Source organism: Pezoporus occidentalis, unplaced genomic scaffold (genome assembly GCF_034315485.1).
Source record: "Pezoporus occidentalis ecotype Australia unplaced genomic scaffold, CSIRO_AGI_Poc_V1 ctg51, whole genome shotgun sequence".
In the NCBI taxonomy this organism is placed as follows: Eukaryota; Metazoa; Chordata; class Aves; order Psittaciformes; family Psittacidae; genus Pezoporus; species Pezoporus occidentalis.
The window spans coordinates 3,695,612-3,717,196 of record NW_026915847.1 but is presented as its reverse complement, the minus strand read 5'-3'; the positions used below and the strand labels follow the sequence as shown (position 1 = coordinate 3,717,196).

Here is a 21,585-nt window from a genome sequence, read left to right as displayed (position 1 = left end):
TTAAAAGTGTAGTAGGAGATTTGAGAAAAGCTCACGGATTAATTTGGATTTGCCAGGAAGCTTGATGAGCAAGGGCTGTCTGAAGTGCTTTATACATGAATTTTGTCCTCAGGCTGCAGCTATACTGTCATACTAAGATGACACATCTGTGGTCATCTGCAGAAAGATTACCTGTGGCTGCCAACTCTTGTCCTCTGTTTTGGACTGGCGCTGGCATTTTTGCAGCCAGGTAGCCAGTTTGATCAGGGAACAGCTTGATGAGGTTGGTATTGATCAAAGTAAGTTCCTTAAGGTGATGTGCTTGGCTGCATCAGCACTGGTGCTGCCATGAGGAAGAAGGGTGACCTTTCCCCGGGAGCCTGTGTCAGGCCAGAGGCTGCTCAAGCAGAACCTGAGGGAAGTTGCAGTTTGAACTCTTTAAGTCATGGTAAGGTGGCCGTGCTGGTGAAAGCAACAGCCTGATTCTTGTTCAGTTCTCTGCCTTGGGTGGTACAGGCTGTTTGGCCGCGAACCACATGGGGCAGCTCATGCAACTGAAAAATTACTTTATTTTCACAGAGCTGGTTTTTGGTTGGATCAGTATCTATTGCTAGAACTATATCATTCAGTAGGTGTGCCAGGTTATACCTGTTTGCAGTTAAGTGTTTGTATTATCCTTCTTGGGGGAAGCAAAATGCAAGAATATATATATATATATATATATTTCTTTTTTTTTTTTTTTCCAGAAAGGTCACATCTGAGCTCTGGGGAACTGCATGAATCATTTAGGAATGTGCTTGACTGTGAAGTCTGTCAGAGGAAGGGAAGACAAAGCTGTTCTGTGTAGTTGCTTGCTTTTTTTTTCAGCTGAAGGGAATACCTTCCGGCCAAACCAGCATTTATGTTTTCATCATTTGCCTCCAAATCAATAGTTCACCTCTCACAGCTTTATTTTTTTTTCTTTTTTTCCTTTGAGTAGATACTTTACTTTTAAAGTCATGTTAGTTTTAAGACTTTAAAAGGGCCTTGCAGACAGTAGTGATACTGATAGAAGGGTGCTGGTTGGTTTAGTTCATGTAGTGCTGTATGATGCCATTGCAAAGTCATACCTCCCTTGGGAGACAGCTGGCTCTGGTTAGAGAGAGTCTTCTTGGCTGGAGCTCCCATATTGTTTTTTAGGGCACTGTGAGGTTAGGGTGGTGAGTCTGAGGATAAAGCCATAAAAGTTGTTAAAATATGGTATGTGTGTGTTTCAGCATAAAATAGGACTGATATGACCACTGGTACTACTGAGAAAAACAGATAACTATTTAAGGTTTCTACTGCCTGCCCTCTACACACATTCAAAATAGTTTTTCTTTGTTACTGTTCTTTTATGCAAACTAGGAAAGCTAGGTTCTAGGAAGTGACATGTCTTACTAACTTGCTGAATATTGCAGGCCTGTCGTTCTTTTAATTCTAATTTTTCTTTTGGAAGGCTATAGTGGTTGGTAAATGGTGGGAAGCAACATTTGAACTAGGTTAAAATTATGATCTTTTCAAGTAGATTACAACAGTGCTGTCAGCCTAACAAAGTATAAGGTAAAATGACAAACAATATATGATCGGCCTAGCTTTAGTGTAGCTAGTAGGAGATAGATAGCCAGAAGATAGAAATGAACAGATCAGAAAGATAGAAATAAACTTATTTTTTTTTTTTTTTCCCATCAGCTCAGTTGACTGCATGTCTGCTGATAGGCATCTGTAACTTCCTATAGAAAGAAACAACTTTGTATTGCAAATAGATATCTTATGTAGATAATTTAGCATTTAGTGATAGTTGGTATATAGATCTTGCCTATCTTCCCTCAGTGAGAGGAAAAAAATACTAAAAGGAAGGTTGTGGTTAAAGACAAATGTTTCCCTGCTCTTTTATCCCCCTGTATGAAGATTGATTTCTGGAGATCCCCTGAAACCTTTTTTGGAATACAGTCTCCAAATTTATGTAAGCCAGGACAGTTTTCTTACCTAATCAGCTGATCACCTGTTAATGATTTTAAAGGTAAAACTGAGATACGATTTAGATTTTCAAACTTTTCATTTGGATATATGGATATATCTGCATATTTGGAACTCCTGTCATATATTCTTTTTGCTGACACTGCATTGTATTCTTCTGTCTTGGATTGAGAGAATAAAACCTAGTGTTTTGTTTGAATGTGCAGGGATCAGTGGTAGAATGGAGAATTTTAGGTGTGTGTGGGGGGCATAATGCGTCCCATTTATATTTTATGGCCTAATAATTATGGGTGAAACAAAGAGACAATATGTGGAATTAGCAATACCTTTTTGCTTAAAAAGAATACCATTATTGAAGACAAAACTGTGGACTAATTTTGCAGCTTTTCTTTTGAAGGCTGTTTCCTGCACTGTGTGTGTTCCGAAGATTAAAGAAGCTCTTAATGCAAAATGATGTGAGCTAAAAATATTGTACCTTTTCAAAGGAAGAGAAGCGGAATTCAAGAATGTATTTGGCAGGGTCTCTGAGGACTTGCAGACATGAGTTCTAGTGTTTTTCTTTTTGAAATTGCTGAAATCAGGCAGCTGATTTTGTTGGCTTTGTTTAGGAGGTTTAGGAGATTGCATCATTAGAAAGCTTGTGTTTTAACACTTTACCAAAATACCTAGCCTCAAATGCAGCACTAATGAAAGCTGCAAAGTATTATGTGCTAAGTTCTTTAATTTTGAACTGCACTTAAGAAAACTTGGAACCTGAAATATAGTGTTGAAGGTGTTTCAGGGTAGGGTATGCAGCCATGAATGTGTTTACTCTGTTTTGCATTGGCACTAGTGAAACTCCCACATTTAGTACTTTGCACAGCTGCTGTATGGTGGTATCAGAAACTAATAAAATATATCTTAGTAGCTGTCCTGCAGGGTGCAGGGGTTGCAGATTGCTTCAGTGTATAGCTTTTTTCATGCTGGTCTCATGTGTTGAAGTCAATTTTGTACAGGTTTTACTTGGTAAAACTTCCCTGTAATTTAATATTACTTGAACACGCTTACAGTTTCGATTGACTTCTAACATTTATGTATAGGGTAAGAGGTGGTCTAACATATCTTCAAGTGATCAAAAATATACATATTTCTCATTGTGATAATCAAAAATAGGCAACTATATGGCTGGTACTTAATAGTTACAATATATCTCAACTCTTCTGTGTCATGTGAATTAAATAGTTATAATTGTTCCACATCCAGAGAAAGTGATCATCAAAAGGATAATGGCAAATATGAGGGGACAGGGGACATCTAACAGATTTAATAAATTTTGTGGTCTGTGAGCTGTCAGAACTTCATCTGTTCTGAAATTATTGCTTCCAAGGACATAGATTCCTCCACCTCTTTCTCTCCTGGCCGCTTGCAAAGTAATTGACTGGTCTGGTTTCCACATGAATTATGGTTGTGGTGATTGTGTGGGGAGAAATATTGAGAGAGACTTTAGATGCAGCATGACTCTCTCTAACCACAAGTATTAAATAATGCCAGTCTCTTCAACCACCAGTGTTAAATAGCTGAAGATAATATCTTTCCTATTGGAGATCATGCTAGGAAAGCGACTAGCTAGCAGAAACATTCAAAGGTACTATGTAACTAAGTAGTTTCCCCAACTGACAGCTTTATTCCAAAACGGAAGTAGATTATTGAGCTAAACGGTCTTGCTGCTCCTTCAAGGAGACCCAGTGCTACAGCTGAACACAGACACTCCTATCAGTTTTTTACCTTTTAATTTTATTGTTGTGTCAGCTCTGGCTGTGATCACCTTTGCATAGTCATTAAGCTTCTAAGTTAAATGCAAGTTTGAATCCCACAGTCTCTTAGGCCTTTTAGGTTTGAATAATATTCAGACATTGTCAGATTAGTTTAGCTTCTCTGGCAAATTTCCAGGGAACAGGCACCTTGATTATTAGCACTGTGGATCTCTGCTGGCCAAGCTGCCTCACATTTAAAGTCTGAGACAGGCGTGTATGTACCAAAGCATGCTGTCTCAGGGGTTTTAGTTGCTGTGTACCACTTGCTGTCCCACATGATTTGCATGTTATGGTTCATCTGCAAAGCAAGTGATGCCCAGGTGTGATTAAAGGAATTTCTAGACCATTACCACTTTACAGATAGATACGTGCAATCGATAGAACATCTTGGGGGGGAGGGAGGGAAATACCAAAATCAATATGCACATCACTTCCTGGTGTTTCTTTATTCCTTTTCATGAGCTCTCCAGAAAACCATAATGTTCTGTTCACCTGGTTCTGTTTTTCCCTTTGCTGGAAAACAAAAGCTTCCTTAAATAGCAGCTTATAACTTGTCCTCTGGTCTTCTGTGTTTTGCAATTCTATGTAAATTACATAAGTTCATGCATTACAGTAATTACTCCATTTAAGCATAATTAGAGTTTAGCCAGTAACCTTCATTTCTTTGATAGCATAGGCTTTGCACGCTTGCTGATGTTTTTCAATGACTTTTCCACCTGGGACCAGGCTTATAGTGTCTGACTTCCTTCATGCTATTCAAAAAGATAGAACCAATCTAAAGTATCTGTACAGCTATACCTGAAAATGCTGTTTAGTGTAGATTTATAAGTGGCTTACACAATGGACTGAAACTGATTAGTTCGCAAACCAGTAACTAAGTAGGTTGCAGTTGGATTTCTAGAACTGCCTTCTCTAAAACAAGAAGGCTACCAATAAGCTATGTGAGAGGTGTGAAAGGTATCTGCCTGAGAGGGGACCAGGGATAACAAAACAGTGCACAGCTGGAGATCACAAAAATTATTTACCTTGCCAAATTTAGGTCTGCTGTTTTTAAAAACAAGTAGGTCTATTGCTTTGTTGTTAAAAATATAGTCTGTGGCTGTAAACCAAAACCAACAATTAATTCCACTGAGCCTGCAAAGGCTAGCAGGAATGTATGCGTTGCCAGTCCCCAAATCTCTGTATGCCCTTGTAAGCCTTTTGCAAGGGTCATGGTGGCTGGGTTTTGTATATCATGTGGCCAAGCCAGCAGCTTCCCCTGCCCCTGATGGATTTGATCTTCAATGCTGGATGTTTGTAGTATTAGATTACAGTGTATGATAAATAGACTTTTTGTAAGTGCTATGTGACTCATATTTTCATAGTTGTAGTCCATCAATTCACCAAACATAGCCATCTGTACCTGCATGGAACCTCTGTTGGAGTCAGTAGCTCATTTTTGGCACAGCAGCACCCTTGTATGTTGTAAATTGCTGGCCTGGTTCTGTGATGACCATGTTGTTATAAGGTTGTAATTTCAACAAGATTATGAAATGGAGCCAAAGGCATGAAGATGGGCTTAAAAAATGAAGTGTTGCTGCTGATGCTGAAGGGAAAACAAAACAGAACATGTATGTATGGGAATGAATGGAAAAGGAAGCTGCAACCTTCTACTGCTTAGATATGTGCTAGGAATGCTTGCACCTATTCTGTTTCTGGCTTGCAAAGGTATTTGATAATGAAAGGGAAAAGAGCTTTAGCTTTATGGCAGTTCTCCATAGAATTGTAGAACCTTTGTAGGAGGAAAAAAACAGAAAAAAGACTTGGAGACTTATCTTCTGGATGTCATATTTATGGCTTGGCTGTATTAATAGTTGAGTTTGGTCTGCTTTTGCCATTGTAGTGCTGTTGGAATTGGCTGTGGTTTGGCCATTAGAAATTAAAGGAGACAGCAGCAGTCATTTATTGAGGAATAAACTTGAACAAAGGAAGTAAATATGAAGGGGGAAAGTAGGAATGAAAGGGCAAATAGAAAGATACAGTGCAAAAGATGTAACTTATCCTTTAGTTCAACAACTGAGGAACTTGATCAGGAATTAAGAGTTGGTAGTTCTCCATCAGATGGTGTCAGTGCTGTCCTCTAAAGAACAAAGGCTTCTGATTTAGAGACCAAAACTGGCTTCTGAAGCCCATGTGCTGTGCATTAGATGCCTTTTTAAAGTGTGTAAGAGTATTAACCATCTGAAAAAAAAACCAAAAAAAACAACGAAGAGGATTGAATAAGAGCATAGAATATTTTGTGGCTTAAAAGGCAGATCTATTTAGAAATACACTTCTGGCCTTATTTTGCCTTCCTTGCAGCATGGTGCTGTTAACTGTAATTTGGACATAAACATGTTTCCAGCCTTCCACTGGTCAAAATTACAGCTACAGAACCTAATATTAAATTAATTTCAGAAAAACCAAGGAGGAGCTATGAGAGAAGAAAAGATCTCTCATGTATATGTCCAGTATAATTTTTTCACTAGGTTCAGTAGATGTAGTTCTAATAACCGAAAACTGTTGGTTTTGTGGTTGTGGTTTTTTTTTTTTCTTTTTTCTTTTTTCTTGTTTTATTTTTGATTGGGGGGTGAGGAACAAGACCTCATTTCCTGAAAGTACAGAAGAAAGTGTTCCAGAATTGAAAACTGTTAGGATATACCATAAACCAATAGGAAGCACTTGGTGTCCTAATCAGCATCAGTATAACAAACATGAATACTAGAGTATATGGTGAACTTTTATAGTTAATACTTCATATTTTTTTACAGTTATTGTTCTGGTGAAGGAGATGGAAGTACAAGGCAATCTTGCCTTCTACCCCTGCCCCTTGAACACCTGTTTGAGCTTCCTAGTTATTTATATGCCTATAGCCAGAATGTATTTTTAGCAGTATTGATAAACTGTGGAAATGCAGGGTAAAATTGTAGCTTCTGCATGAGGTTATAGAGACAATGGAAAGCAAAACATACATTTTTGTTTCTTAAAATGTATGTGGGAGATGTTGTCACCCATATAACCTTGCGGGTTTTCCCTATTACTTGCACTACTCCCATACTATGAAAGATAGTATGGTGTTTGGAGGACACAGGAGTGGAAAACAACAAAAAACGCCATCTCTTGCTTTTTGTTTTGTTTTTGATATTTCAGTTGACCCTCATATCTGTGGCTTAGGTTTTCCTCAGCTTCAACAAACTAAATAGCATCATCATTGTCTTCCTCCGTTCTTACTCATCTTCATTCTCTTCCCTGGCAGCTCCATGAGATTCAGTGCTAAAGATCTGGCTTTGCTGGCCAGGCAACCATCGGTTTCTTTTGACAAGGAAGGAAAACTGAAGATTTGCAGGGTGGTCGGGGATGAAAAATTAATAGGTAAAAATGACTTGCACTGAAAACTACCTGTGGTTGATGTGCATGTGTTTTGCAGTTGTCAGCTTGCAGTTTCACTAATCACATGCACCTTGGAGTTTTCAGTTTTCTTCATTACTGATGCTTGAGTGGTGCTAAATACCTTCTAAATAAAGAAGTTTAAAGCTAGCTCTTTAGTTTGCTTAAGTTTTCAAGCTTCCTTTGTCATGTCTCTGAGAAACAGTACTTGGTTCTTACATTATTATTATTTTTAATTATTTTTTCCTGTTAAGAAAGATTGATTTTTACTGCTTGTGATTGCTTATCACTAGTCATTAGTCACCCTATTTTCAGTTCCTCAGGAGCTGCCCCTCCCATACTCAAAACCTGTTCTTTTATCATTATAGATTTTCCATGGCTCACTTCCTACCTCTTTTGCAGGTTTCTTCAGGCTTTTATGATCATGTTTTAAATGTCTTTCAATTTCCAGTAAGCTTGAATAAATGTCTGTTCCCTCGGTAGCTGTTAAGAAATAGCTCCTGTTTAGCTGTAAAATCAGCTCTAATGCAATAATTTCAGCCACAGCAAATGTTTTATTTTCACTTGTCCCAGTTGATCTTCATTGTATTATGCTTATGCTTATTTTTGGGGAAAAAAAAAAAACAACAAACAAACCCAAATGAACACAGCCTCAATTATGATGAGCGGATGAGAAAATTTTGTGCCACATTTTCAGAATATTTATTTTCTAATGGCAAGTAGACAGTTTCCTGTGGAGGATACAGCAAATTTCTTGGAGATAATACTAGTGAGCTTTTCTTTTTGGCTGCTTTGAGGTTCCTCAAGAGGATTCTCTCCCCATGTTCTTCTTGTAGGCAGCATGTCCAGTGAATGTATGATGTTTATGAGGATGTTTTTAAGTTTTCTTCCCTCGTGAATACTGATATTGCCACTAAAAACCTTAGGTTGACCAGAGACAGACCAAACATTCATCTAGCCCACTATCATGGGCTCTCTGTGCCATGGTCAGTGGTGATAGAATCTAGGAAAGTGTTTAAAAAAACTATGCATGTGTAGGATGTTCCTTTTGCCCTGTAAATCCTTCTGGCTTTCAGCAATCAGATTATGACTCCTTGAGAGAAGGGTCACTTCTCTTGAGGTGTTTTGGTCACTGTATATGCTATCCACTGGTATACTATCCATTGATCATCGTTAGTGTGACTAATCTTTGGACTTGCTTATTTTTCACACTTATGAGGTAGTGACTTTCACAGTCCTATATAAAAATGACTTTTATTAGAAAAAGCAGCAGTGTGAATGTAACATTCCTTCCTTTTGGTCCCTACAGGGTTCTGGAGGATAGAATTTAGTCTTAGCAGGGTCCTGTACTTCTACTCTAAAGCAGCATCCTTGCCTCTGATAACTGTGTTTAGATTTTTAGTTGGTGGATATGCATCTGTATTATTTTCTGTGTTGTTCTTGTACTCTAATACATCTGCAAATACCTAGGAAGTTCAATTCTTTTTCTAAAAACCAACCCTGGTTATAAGTGAAACCAGTTATTTTATGTCCTGTGACTGGGAGTGTAAACCTTCCACTCTCCTGTGGGGGAAAAGCTATTCTGATTTTTTTTAAATGTTGCCTATTGAAATTATAAAGAGGAAGGAAAAAGAATCTTATTTATTTATTGTAACAAGACATCCCCCCTGGTCCATGTTATGGCTCTAGCAATCGCCAGCTTTGAGGTAAGTACAAGAGTTCCACAGAGGTAGCTGTGGAATAACATGATCTTAGGGTACAGCTGTTCTTCCTGTTCCCTAGCAGTTCAAGATTGGCTGCTGTGTGGACACATGGGGTTTCACATGCCCTCTCAGAAAGAAAAAGGAATATATCTTACGTAAGGCCTTTCCCTCGTATGTGAAGAAGTGGCATCGGGTTTGTCTGAAGTGCTCACATTTTGTGAGATCTGTATAGCAGGTATATATATGTAGCTGTCTGTACCTACAGATGTATACACAAGTGCTTTTTTAAGAAGAAAAATTATGCAATTTTAAAAGTGGAAAGTTCAGGAAGAGTAACTTTTGAACCCTTTTGGACCCACTCACCAACCCTAAAGTTCTGAAGCATTCCCTGTTTTTAAAAGCTTAAGTGCCTGCATGTGTATAAACACAAATATGTTGTTGTTCCCATTGGTTAAGCACTTTTTAAAAGTGTAGTAAGAGCAGTAACAAAATGACTGTGAGTATTTAGGTTTCATTTGCTTAGTTCTTATTTTCTAACAATTATAAATTTAGATTAGTGTGTTGTAATCTAAGTGGGATAGTAAATGTTTTTGTGTCTTAACAAGGATTATATTTCATCTCTTGAAATAATTGAAGAACAAGCTGTTCCATGCCCAAGTGGCTGTTTCCGCTCCAATGTGAGGAAAAGGGAGGAAAACAGAGAAAACAGTGTTGAGTGTGTGCCGCAGTCACCAATTCTCTTGGCTGCAGAGTAGAAGAAACCTTCTGGGAAGTTGCTTGGCATTTAACAGCATGTTGTACATAGGCAGCTGCTGAGTGAAGCTGGCTTTTTTTGGTTGTTAATGATTCTTTTTTTCCTGACCTTTATAACTAATGCATCTTCTTTAAGAAGCATTTAATGTGTGAAGACAAAAGGTTGTTTTTCTTAATCTCTTACTTCTTTGCATGTAGAACTGAGAGAGAGATGGTGCCGTCTGAAAAGAAATCTGCTTTTTCTAACGAAAAATAAGGTAATTCATTTTCCTATTGCTTTTCTTGATGTGTTAGTCTAATTAGTGAAAACTTGAGTGATCCTTTTTTCATGATAGCTGTTGGCATTGTGTTTTCAGGGAGAAAAAAAAAAATCACTATTATTAGAATAGTGGAGATGAAGAAAACCCCACCCCATTGTTTTCCTTCAACACTCAGTATTTTTCATGATATCAACATGCCTTAGCTGAATCTATGGCCAGATTCTGCTTATAACACATGCAGGTCTAAATCTAGAATTACTCCACCAAATCCACTGGAATAATGAAAGCAAAATCTCACAGCTGTATAAGGTAATGTGTTAATGTTCAAGATGCAATTTCTGACCACTACTACAGTTTTTTAGTGTGGTTTTGTAACTATGTTTATCAAGAGTACTTTTATTTTTAATTCCTTTATTGTAAAGAGTAATTATGTGCTTAAAATGGAGGGCCTATTAAAATAGGGTCTGACCATGGCACACAGTGGGGGTCTTGCAGGAGCTGCTGAGTGCCCTCATTTGCCATTGGCTTTATTAGGCGTCTAGGCCACTCATCCTCTGGAAGGAGCAAGCACTGAGTGCGGAATTGCTCTTTTTTTTTTGCCCTTTCTGTCTGATATTATGAACACTGCTTCTGTAGTTGCCTGAAAATAGCGCTGGATTGTATTGAATTAGGGAGTAGTATGAAGATTGAGATACTTACCTGTTAACCATAAGTGTTTTATAATTGGCTTCTAGGGTATTTTTATACTCTGTGGTCTAGCATTTGGATGGAAATTATAGTACTGCTTGACAGATTGCATATTCTGTTTGAAAGATTTTTGTCAATGGGATATAGTGGCCTATTTTAATATAGTTATGAATGTGCACATACGGCATACTTTTAAAGCAGTATTTGCTATCTGTTCAGGAGCATGGGGTAGATTTCTGTATGCATGCAAACAAATGAGACTGTGTGATGTAAATGTTTCTGTGGCCTGAGTTCCATATGGCTGCGTTACCCTGGGTGGTAGAAGGACCAAGAAGTCCTTCACCTACATAGGTGAAAGCAAGTTTATGGTCACCCCTTTGTCACACCCTCAGAAGTTATCATTCTGCTGTATGACTTGCAGAAACTATTTTTAGTAAAAGGCTCTAAGTTTCAAACTGCTTTCTTCTACTCTGTATTCCTCCAAGTCTCCTATTTTCATGGGAGCCTCTGGCATTTTGTAAAACAGTTTCAGGGAATATTTTGAGCAACTTTGCAGCTGTGAAGAGTAGGAGAATTTTGCTGAAATCAAATATAGCTATCACTTTGGCTCTGGAAATTCAGAGAATTAATGTTACTATACTAGAGGGTTTAGTGTGGATTGGTACTTGGGTTCATATGGTGTGTGGTGTGTATGTATGTATTTTAATGTGTAGATGAGGTGCAGATGGATGGAAGATGAGGCAAGCTCAGTTGGACCATCAAATCAACCAACCAACTAGTAAATAAATGGGAATTCCCCTTGAAATGCTGTGTTTTGACTGAACCAGTTAAATAGGTGGGTGATTTTTGTCTCTATGTATAGGTCAGTTTTATAAAACTACATCTCATTCTGGTTTCCTTGTGTAAAGTTTTCAAAATTTGCTGTAGTTACATATGGAGCCGGGATATGTGACAAATCTTAGTTTATCAATAAGACTAGTGACCTGATTAATGTCAAAGTGCTTCCAAAGGGGATTTGTATCAGGTACTTTCCTTAATTAGGGAGATCAGAATAAGAGAAAAACTTGGATATTCAAGTTGGACAAATTCAGATGATCACAGGATGATTAGTCACTGAAACCCAAGTGTGATGAGATATAGTGGGTTCTCAGTTTTAAAATGCCACAGCTTAGTAAGCTCAGTACAGAGATCACTGAGTGATTAAAGGGCAGCGTCTTACAATATATCAAACTAAATGATGTAGTACTTCCTAGTCAGCTTATAGCCTAGGAATTTGTAAAATGGTCATTTTCAGAGGCTTCATCTTGTTGGGTACTGTAAAGGATAGCTCCTTTGACAGAGACCTATCTCCCCTGAATCTCAAATCCCTGTTTCAAAGGGTGCAATTTATAGGCATACTAAGTAAATAAAACCAAAGCAACTTGTATGCTGTGATGACAGAAGGGAGTGTACCGTGTATTTTCCTTTTTTGCTCCCTTTTTCCAGCCCCATATCTCAATCTGGAAATGGACAGGGTTCCCATTTGAAGAAGACTCCATTTGAAGCAGATGAGAAATCATAGTTTGAATTCTGGGAGTGTAGTTTGCAGGATAATAATAACTAAAAATGATCTTATCATAGAAGTTATTAAGCATAGTTGCCAATTTCCTGCTTTTAATATCCTACTGAAACCTTTGATAATTCACGTAATGTAGAGTGTGAAAGATGTTCCCAGAACAGCACTGATGAAGCCATGTTCCTATTTTTGTTGCTGGGACCTGACTTGGGTTATGGCTTGATGTGGAAGAAAAGTAACTCTGTTGTTTTAGAAGCTCATCCGAATGCTGAATAGTTAACTCCAGAAGTCATTGTTGTGAAATGAAGACTGATTTGCTGCTACTCCTTAATTGCTTTCGGAGGTACGTACATGTCTGCATATACAAATGCTTATAGTTTAATGACAGATTGTCATTCTAGTTCAAATGTACATAAATTATACTACTTGTATAGAAGAAAATTCTTCCCTATGAAATTGCAAAGGATGCTTCCTGACTTATTTGTGCTGTAAATCTTTAGTGTGGCAATATATTTTCAGTGTGAGGAAAAAATGTGGTTTATTCCATCCACTTTATCATATTGGATGCAGCAGAATAACCTATTAGGCATCTTAAGGACATTCATTTTCCTTGGTCTAGCAGTGGAATTGGTTATTTTGGACTTTGAGTGGGCTTGGTAGTAGACATACTTGTAGGCCTGAGGCATAATCCGGCATCTGCTGGTGTTGGTGAAACTTTTTCCTTTGGAGACTTCAGTGTGGTGTGGGTAGGTGGGTTGGTGGTTTTTTATTTTTTATTTTTTTTTCTCTGTCCTGTCCCCCTTTTCTTCCCCCCCCCCGGTTGACTTCCTACCACATGGTAGGTACTGGTTCTAGGTGATAAAGTTGTGGGAGTAAGGGATCTGCAGGAGTGGTCTTTGTGAGGAAAAAGTCAGGGATCCATCAGCAAAGCAAGTGGTGCTTCTGGGAAAATGTATTTAAGAAAGGGCAAAATGCTGCACAGCAGTGAAGAAGTGTGAGAAGCAGCCCTGCAAACACACAGAAGGTCAGAGAAGGAGCAGAGGAAGGATCTGCTCCAAGTATGGGAAGAGATGTTCTCCTGAAGTCTATGGAGGAGACTATGCCAGAGTACATGGATATGTACTGAGTGATCTAGAGCCCATAGCTAGCCCATGCTGGAGAAGGTCCTTCCGGAAGGAACTGCGGCTCCTATGCTGGAGTAGCTGGTCAGTGTCTGCAGCCCATGGGAAGGACCCCATGCTGGAGCAGGGAAAAAGTGTGAGGAGGAAAGAGTAGCAGAGAGGAACCATTATTGACTGACTGCAACTGCATTCTTCATCCTCACTTGGGGAGTGGGGAGGAGGTAGAGAATGGAGTGAAGCTGAGCCTTGGGGAAAAGGAGGTGGGGGAAGAAGCTGCTTTAGTCCTTGTCTTTGTTTCTCACCATCCAGGTCTATTTTATTTGGCAGTAAACTAGATCAGTTTTCACTGGGTTAAGTCTGTTTGGTGTGTGATAGTAACTGGTAAGTGATCTTTGCATCTTCCTCTTAACACATGAGCTTTCAAATTTCATTTCTCCACCAGTCCGGGGGGGGGGGGGAGGAGTCAAACAGCAGCTGTGTGGGTGGCTGACAGCTTGCTGTCAACCAACCACAGATACTGTCTTTTATGGCAAGTGTATGTTTATTCCTTCCTGTGTGAAGTCCCAAACCCTTGAGTTTCTGTGTAGGCTTTCTGTCCACTTCTGGGGAGGTGGTAGATGGGTGCACTTGTGTCTATTGGAACACTGTCAATATACTATATGCTTTTGAAGGCAGTAGTTTTGCAGCTGTGCTTCCTAAAGCCATGCTTAGCAGTGCTGACTGGGCTGGGGAGCCTCATGTGTGACAGGGCTTCTAGAGAAAAGTTTGACATTGTGCTAATCTTGGAGCAATTTTTATGGATCCTAGTCCAAAATACTTAAAAGTATTTTTATTAATGTTTTCAAAACAGTTGATATTTGGAACTAGGGAACTAGAAAGTGCCGTGTGCCTCACGTTATTTACTTACTTAGATTCTATCCAATTCCAACCTGGAGGTACTTTCTTCCAGAACTCATGTGAGGGGGAAACGGGGAGGAAGATTGTCAGGCAACAGTTGCTTATGCATATAATAAGTATTATATATTTACGTGCCTTCTTTCATCAGTATGGAAGGGGACTTTTGATTAGAAGTGTCAGATCTCTTTGGGGATTGCAGTATTGTTTACTTGTTTTGTTTTTAATTACAGATGGGAATTTACAGCGATTTTTTTTTTTTTTTTTTTTTTTTTAATACCAAATGTCATGCTGTGTCATTTCCTTCTTTTCTGGTTTAGGTCCTTCAGAATAATTTCCTGCCTTAAAAAAAAACAAACCAAAAACCACAAACCCTACTGTTTGCTATATATGTGTGAAATTGGAGTGTTTGTACTGAAGTCAAGAAAGAAGCTACCTAACCCGTCTATGGTTCATTTTCCCATATATTCCCAAATGGTAACGCTGATACTTAGCCAGTTTTCTAAATTATTTGTAATCTACAGTAAAAAATACACTAAAAACTACAATTATGTTTTTGCATCTTGGTAATAGTTCCAGAGGGCCCATTATGTTTTATCGAATAAACACTTTGACATTCCTACTAATTTTTGAATATATATTTAGAAGTTTATTTTAAAATAGATTTTTGATCAATAGTCTGTGGTGGATTCTCTAGGAGAGTCATTAGTATCTATTGTATAAATCTTTCTTAATTTGTGGCTTAATGATCCTTAGGGGGTAATCATTCCAATCTGTTAGGGCAATTTGTCCATGCACTGGCTCAATAAACCCACACTGCTTTTTTGTGTGAAAGGCTGCCTTTTAAGACTTCCATGATGTATTGATTTTTTTTAAAATAATCATGTAAAGGAAAAGAAGTTTAGTTAAATGATGGCCATATTTAAAATAAAAGCTGTTATGGGTGCTGAAAGTACTTTAAATTAGCAGCCATATTTCAGACATAAAATGATAAAGCTGTCCTTTTTTCTTTAATCACAGACCATTGAATGGTTTGGGCTGGAAGGGACCTTAAAATCATCTAATTCCGATCCTGCTGCCATGGGCAGGGACACCTTCCACTAGATCAGGTTGCTCAAAGCTCTTTCCATCCTGGTCTTGAACACTGCCAGGGATGGGGCAGCCACAGTTTCTCTGGGCAACCCATGCCAGTGCCTCACCACCCTCACAGGGAAGAGCTTCTTCCTAATATCTAATCTAAATCTCCCCTCTGTCAGTTTAAAGTCATTCCTCATTGTCCAAATCTCAACGGTGTTGTGGTAGCAAACTTACATGACATGTTCATACTGTAGTGGATCTATATGCTTGTTTCCTAACCCACTGAAACCAAAGGATTTATACTGAAGAAATGACAGATTTAGCTACACAGGTGTAAATTGAAGTGCTACAATACACCTGCTGCCAGAGACAATTAAGTGAAAGTTTGATAATATTTTGAGACTTCTCTAGTAATGATTTATTTTTCCTTAAACCAAATGCATTATTAGGCTTAAGATTTTGTAGATGAGATTATGAGCAAATCTAAATGGTTGTGCTGTCAATAATTGCAAGCTTTCTTGCAATGTTTGTGGAAACTTAACATAAATTATGTTCTTGTAGCATTTATCACAACTGTAATGTACTGGTAATGGGAAAAAAGCCTCAAAGTAAGATTTCAGATTGACTCATAAATCAATAACAAGAGAACCATGTGAAAGGTAGAAATAATAGAAAAATGACTTCTGATGTATTTCTGATGTAAATTACACTGTAGTGCAGCTGTGAAAATGTTACTTGGGTTTTCATGGTGTAGTTGTATGTAAGTTATGCCATAAAAATGTAAGGCTATCAATGAATCTGCTCTGCAGTCAGGCAGGTATGCACAATGTATTTTCAGCATTTAAGCATAGCTGTATAGCTCTGATATGTTTAAAATACTCTTACAGAGTGAGAATGCTTTATATTAGAGCTGTGAGGCCTTTTCTGGTCTGTTGGACTATGGGGTTTTCTCTCTGTGTGTGGTTTAGCGTTCTGTAAGTCTCTCCAGGGCATCTTGAAATAAAAGTGTCTCTTCTGGCTAAGGATGTACTTTTTATAAACCATTTTTCAGCAGTGATTTCAATTTTCTAGAGCATCCTCTATGTCAGTGTGTTTAAGGTCTGAGCAGCCAGTGTAAGTGTTGCTGTGCTGTATAGCATTGCTTTGGGATTGAATGTCACTGCTGATGTTGCATTTTTTTGTTAAATGCTACTTGTTTGATATTGGTTATGACCGTGTTTTGCAGTGTCTGTAAGCTGACAAGCAGGTAAGTGAATCTGTGTCTGTAATATCTTTTCAGAAAGTTTCAGTGAAATATGTTGTTACTGTGTTGGTAAGATTTTGATTTACACTAGGAAGTGTGCTAATTAGAGACAAGCAGAAAATGACAGAACTGTGGCATAAGCAGATTTGGAAGCTGTATCAACCCTTACATGGCTCAGAAGTCTGAAGATTCTCAGTCCAAACCTCGCATGTACTTTTTCCTGCATTTAACTGAGATGTGTAGTGTTGGAATGATGATTTTAACCTTCCTCAGTAAGGTATTGCATCCTGTTGCTGTAGTAATGTGTTTTAAGTCAATGAGATGTCTTCTATGTGTTTTAAGTCCATTTCTTAGACTGGGCCTATCTTTAAATAACAACCAGTTGTGTTGCCCCTTATGTTATACTGTAAAGGTATTTTAGAATTTTTTTGTTTTTTTTGTGTTTTTTTTTGGTTTTTTTTTATGTCTCAATTTAAATAATAGTTTTTTTTTTTTTTCCCAGAATTTCTTGATCTTTTTAGCCATATTGGATTGGAAAAATGCTGTGTAGAGAACTCTATGCTAGTTGAATGCTGTAAACTCTAGCCTTAAAACCCCACTAAACATGATACATAATACCAGTGTAGCCTTAGGGGGAAGGAAGCAGCTGTCTTCATGCCGCCAGTGAAGAGATCATGTGGGGACCATGTAGTTGCCTGCAATAGTTGGGGCAGAACAGTAAGCAGACAAGCATAGCCCTCAATTTTCTTAGTAGCTCTTCCTGCAGAGCAATTGTAATGCTGACCCAGACCCATATATTTTAGTTCTGCAGACCCACTGCAAGCTCAGAGCACCATGTTTCCTTGTTGATAGCAAGGGCACAGTGAGCTTTGTTACTGAGAGCCTGTGTGGTACCAGTAAGGTGAATGTGCTGACTGTTGCTGCAGTCTGCCTTCCAACAGTACTTGAAAATGGAATTTATAGCCATCAAGTAAGGACAAACATTATTTGCTCCTATTTTTACTATGAATTGAATGACTTTATATCTTTCTTTTCTCCCATCTTCACAGGATCCTGGCAAGCCATACTGTCTTCATGCCATCTTTGATTCTGTCACTTACCTTGCAGCTGCTCCTTCCTGCCTCCAGATGTTACTGATTTATTCCAGATAGTGAAGCGCTCCCTTTCCTTCTTCTGCTGTCGGAGGCAGACCTTTCTTAAAACCAGTGCGTGCTTTGATAATTCCATTCTGTCTTCTGGTTTTCTTCTGCCTGCTTTAATCTCTTGCTTAACTTGTTCCATAATGTCTTCCTTTCCTTTAGCTTTTCCATGGCATAAGCATGCTTTAATCCTTACTTTTTTTGTGCTACCTGTCCTTTACTTACCTGCTCCCCAAGCTGTGCTCATTACTCGTTCATATCTGAAGTCTATGACTACTTTGTTTACAGTGTTACCCATGGCATTTCCATCCCACTCTTTCCCAGTCCTGTTGCCATCTCTTGCAGTCTTCAGAACAGTCTTACAGTAATATCCTTTGAATAACCTCTTCCAAACGAGAGCTAAGAAGCATCTCTCTTGTTCATGGGATTGTCTGCCACTTTGAATGATAGCTCACTGACTCCATTTTCTCCTGGTCATTTGCAGCTTCTTCCTTTGATTTTATGCTTTTTGGGGATTCATGATATACTCTACCTAGAGTTGAAGCACATAGAGAAAAACTGACTTAAAACTGCATATTCTTCAGTATTAAATTGCATCTGCATCTGCCTAAATACCTGTTTCTCCAAATTCCACTTTCATCTTGCTTTTCAGAGACCTCTTCCTGTGCATTTAGCCATGAATTCAATTTCAGCGGGAATCCAACAGCTGCTTAATCTTTCCTATCAAGCTCTTCCCCCCCATTGCTTTTGATGGCTGAAGCAAACATCATTTCTCTTCCTGCTACTCATACCATTTTTAGCATTGCTTTCAAAAGGAATGTGTTTCTGAGTATTCATGTTCTGGCTATGTCTGTGTTTTTCCAGATTCTTTTCTAGATGGACCACTCTTTCTCTATCACCTAAAACTCTAGACTGGGATAATCTTATTTTGTGTTTTCATTTACTGAAATACCTCTCTCCTGATCTTGGTGAAGATGAGGTTTGGTTATATCCATTAGAGCTGTTGAAAAATAGATTCCCTGTTTTTTTTCTTTTTTGTTTGTTTGTTTATTTTTTGTTTTGGTTTTCTGTTTGTGATTTTTTTTCTGACTGTTGCTCTTTCATTTGCACCTGACTCTTGCGTCTTTTCTTTTGTAAGCTCTTTATTTTCACTATGAAGTTTTTTTCCCAGCCTCCAGTATCCTACCTGGTCTACATTTAAAGTCCTTCTGACTTTGAGTGGTGTCTAGCACAGTGCCTGCTTTCATAGGTCTGTGGAACCAACAAGGAAGTACTAAAACAAGATATTTAGTAAGAAATGTAATATTTCTCTAAGTTTTGCCTTTATAAATCTTCTTTTCTATGATGCTTACAGGCTCATAATGATAACACTATTTATTTATCGCTGTTTCTCATACAGGCTGACATGGACTTGTGTGTCTGGTATATAAACTCTCCGGCTTTTCTTGTGGTTTGACATCTATGTTCTCTCTCTCTGTACAGTGGATAATATCATTAGGTCCTGTGGTCCTTGATCTGTATTTGTAAAGGCTCCAGTGATATATATAAACATTTAATCTGAGCAAATCCCTAAATTTGTGTTATCTAATAGAATTAGCTATTTTTTTATAGTTGTTTGTGCTCTGCTATTCCTACAGCAATTACTGTGTTGCAGTTACATAATATATGGAATTGTATATGTTAGAATTACTTACTGGCAGTAATCAAGTACCAATCTTATTTAGAATAGATAATTGCATAGATAACTCTTTAGCAAAAGGTTATAGAGCATCCCTGTGTGGTTTCTGTCTTGGTTTACTGGATGTCGCTGTATTTGGTGCTTCAGTGAACCCTGAGGTGGTTCTTGGAAAGTGCAGGGTCTGGCAGATGTGCTTGTCGAGCAGCTTCACGCATGGCTGCGGAGAGAGTCCTGGGGCTGAGCAGGCATTCGCTATTTGAGATAAGTTTCCAACATCACAACTCCGTTAGGTTCTATAGCTATTTGGGGAGACCTGGGTGACAATTTTAGCTATGTAAGCTATGGTTTTTAGAGATAACTCTTACATCCATCTGTTTTTAGTGAGAGAAGACCCAATAGCTATGCTGGAAACAAGAAAGGCTTTGAAACTCTGTGTGCACATGCTGAGCAGACAATGTGTGGCAGTCCTAGCTGGGTAGACTGCAACTGAAATACTTCACAGTTATCTCATAGAATATTAGCTCCTAACACATGAAAGAAACCTAGGGATGGAGAAAGGCTAATAATACCTGTGGAATAACATGCTGTGGTAAGAGGCAACTCCTGCTGCAATTTGTGAATCTCTGCTAAAGAATTGTTTTGAAGTTGGTATCAGCTGTAGCTGGAAGAGCTGCTCGGCCTATGAAACTGTTTGACAATGCATTCTAGTGAAGAGCCCCTTAGGAAGATAAAACTGTATCAAACCAAGCACAGAACTGGCACTTTCAGTTGTGTTAATCTGAACTGGAATATTACTTCTAAGAGAAGATGCTGTGAAAGTTAAAGATTTATCTTTGAAATAGTATTCCCACATTTCTTTAGTGCTGAGTGACTAGTAGTCAAAGGAATATGCCCCCTTCTTTTATTTAAGAAACAAAACCTCGCCCCCAAAACCAATGCATCACTTTTTTTTTCTGTATAAGACAGTAAACCAGTTTGTCAGGATGCTGTTGCTAAACTCTTCCTTCACTGTAAGGGGTCTGAGCCCACGATGAAGTGTTATTCATGCTTCATTACCGTCTTAGATGATGTAGCCTGGCTGCCAGTTTGTGCATGCTGGGGTTTTCTATGGAATCAGTTTGTCTCAGTTTATGTTTTGTTTATAAAGGAAGTTGTCAGTAGATGGCAGCAGCAATCTCTTCAGATAGTAGTTTTAGGTTACCAGCCAAATGAACATCTTAGGCTAACGTTAACTAATCCTAAGAAAGAAACATGCTACTGAAATAATTCACCAAGGGCAAAACTGGCTTTTCTTTTTAGCTGAAAGCAGGGTTTTGAAGCCAGAGGCTGCTGATTAACCTCGGTTTAGACTTTTATGAGCTAGATGAAGAGAGAAGGGAAGGAGGAGTATATGCACAGCTAGAGTCATCTTGCAGCTGCAAAATGATTGATGCCAGCCAGCCCAAGGAGTCTGTGGGTAGATCAGAGATGATCTTCTGGCTAGTCTGTGCTTGCCTGACCGTATAGTCATTAGTAAAGGTTGTATTGAGCAGATAGGAGGAGAGGAGCTGTGCGTATATATACACAAACATCAGGGTGCTGCTGTTTACATTGCATCCCAGGTGATCCTGACTAGCCTTTTTATTCTTGTTTTTTTTTCTCTTCTCCCCTTAGTGCTTGCTATGTCAGTGGCTCTCAAGTTTTGAGAGTAGCTTGATCTATGCTGCCCCTTGAGGAAGTGAAGCATAAAGTTTTGTTCTGCTCATGTGCTTTCTTTTCTGCCTGAGAGGGGTTCACCTAGGAAAGATGTCCTATGGCTTCTGAAAAGTGATTTAGGGAAGGGCTCTTTTACCTCTCTTGAGGGCCTAACTGTAACCCAGCTGCCATGACTTGGTTGTGGTAGGGATGAGGGGTGACTGCTATGTGTCATCTTGGTATCAACGTGGAGATGAGTGTGGTGAGGACAAGATCCTGGTTGTACTGGGACCTGAAGATGTATTAGGACAGAGGTCAGCTAGGTAGTGTTGAAGGGTAGCCTTGCTTGCACAGGCTCCTGGGTGGGCCAAGAATAATAATGGTGGTTTCCATACCCATCTTCACTCTGAGATTTAATGAGACTTTCTTTCTCCCTGCATAAGTTGAGTGCCCCCAGTTTATAAGAGAGGCTCTGGCCTTTGGTTTGTCAGCAGCTACTGACTGTTAAGGTCAAAAGACTACCTTCTCCTTCAGTATCTTCACTAAGCACTGTTTACTGTTCCCTTTCTTTTTCTGAACAGCTCTCAGAACTGAGCTGAATTCTCCCCAGTGCCATGAGAAAATAT

The 21,585-nt window shown here is 38.7% G+C and overlaps 1 protein-coding gene across 8 annotated transcripts in view; it reads left to right on the top strand.

Annotated features, from left to right (window-relative positions):
* The window catches only part of INPP4B (inositol polyphosphate-4-phosphatase type II B), a 313,515-nt gene that overhangs the window by 32,309 nt on the left and 259,621 nt on the right, over window positions 1–21,585 (top strand). For 5 of the 8 annotated variants that reach the window (XM_062637265.1, XM_062637263.1, XM_062637262.1 and 2 more), the window contains exon 2: window positions 9,837–9,888. The exons of 2 other annotated variants lie outside the window; for them this stretch is intronic. In XM_062637265.1, the coding sequence (XP_062493249.1) occupies window positions 9,837–9,888 (52 nt within the window). Of the gene's footprint in view, window positions 1–9,829; window positions 9,889–21,585 lie in introns of all 8 variants that reach the window. One more of the 8 variants, XM_062637269.1, reaches the window with a different exon arrangement.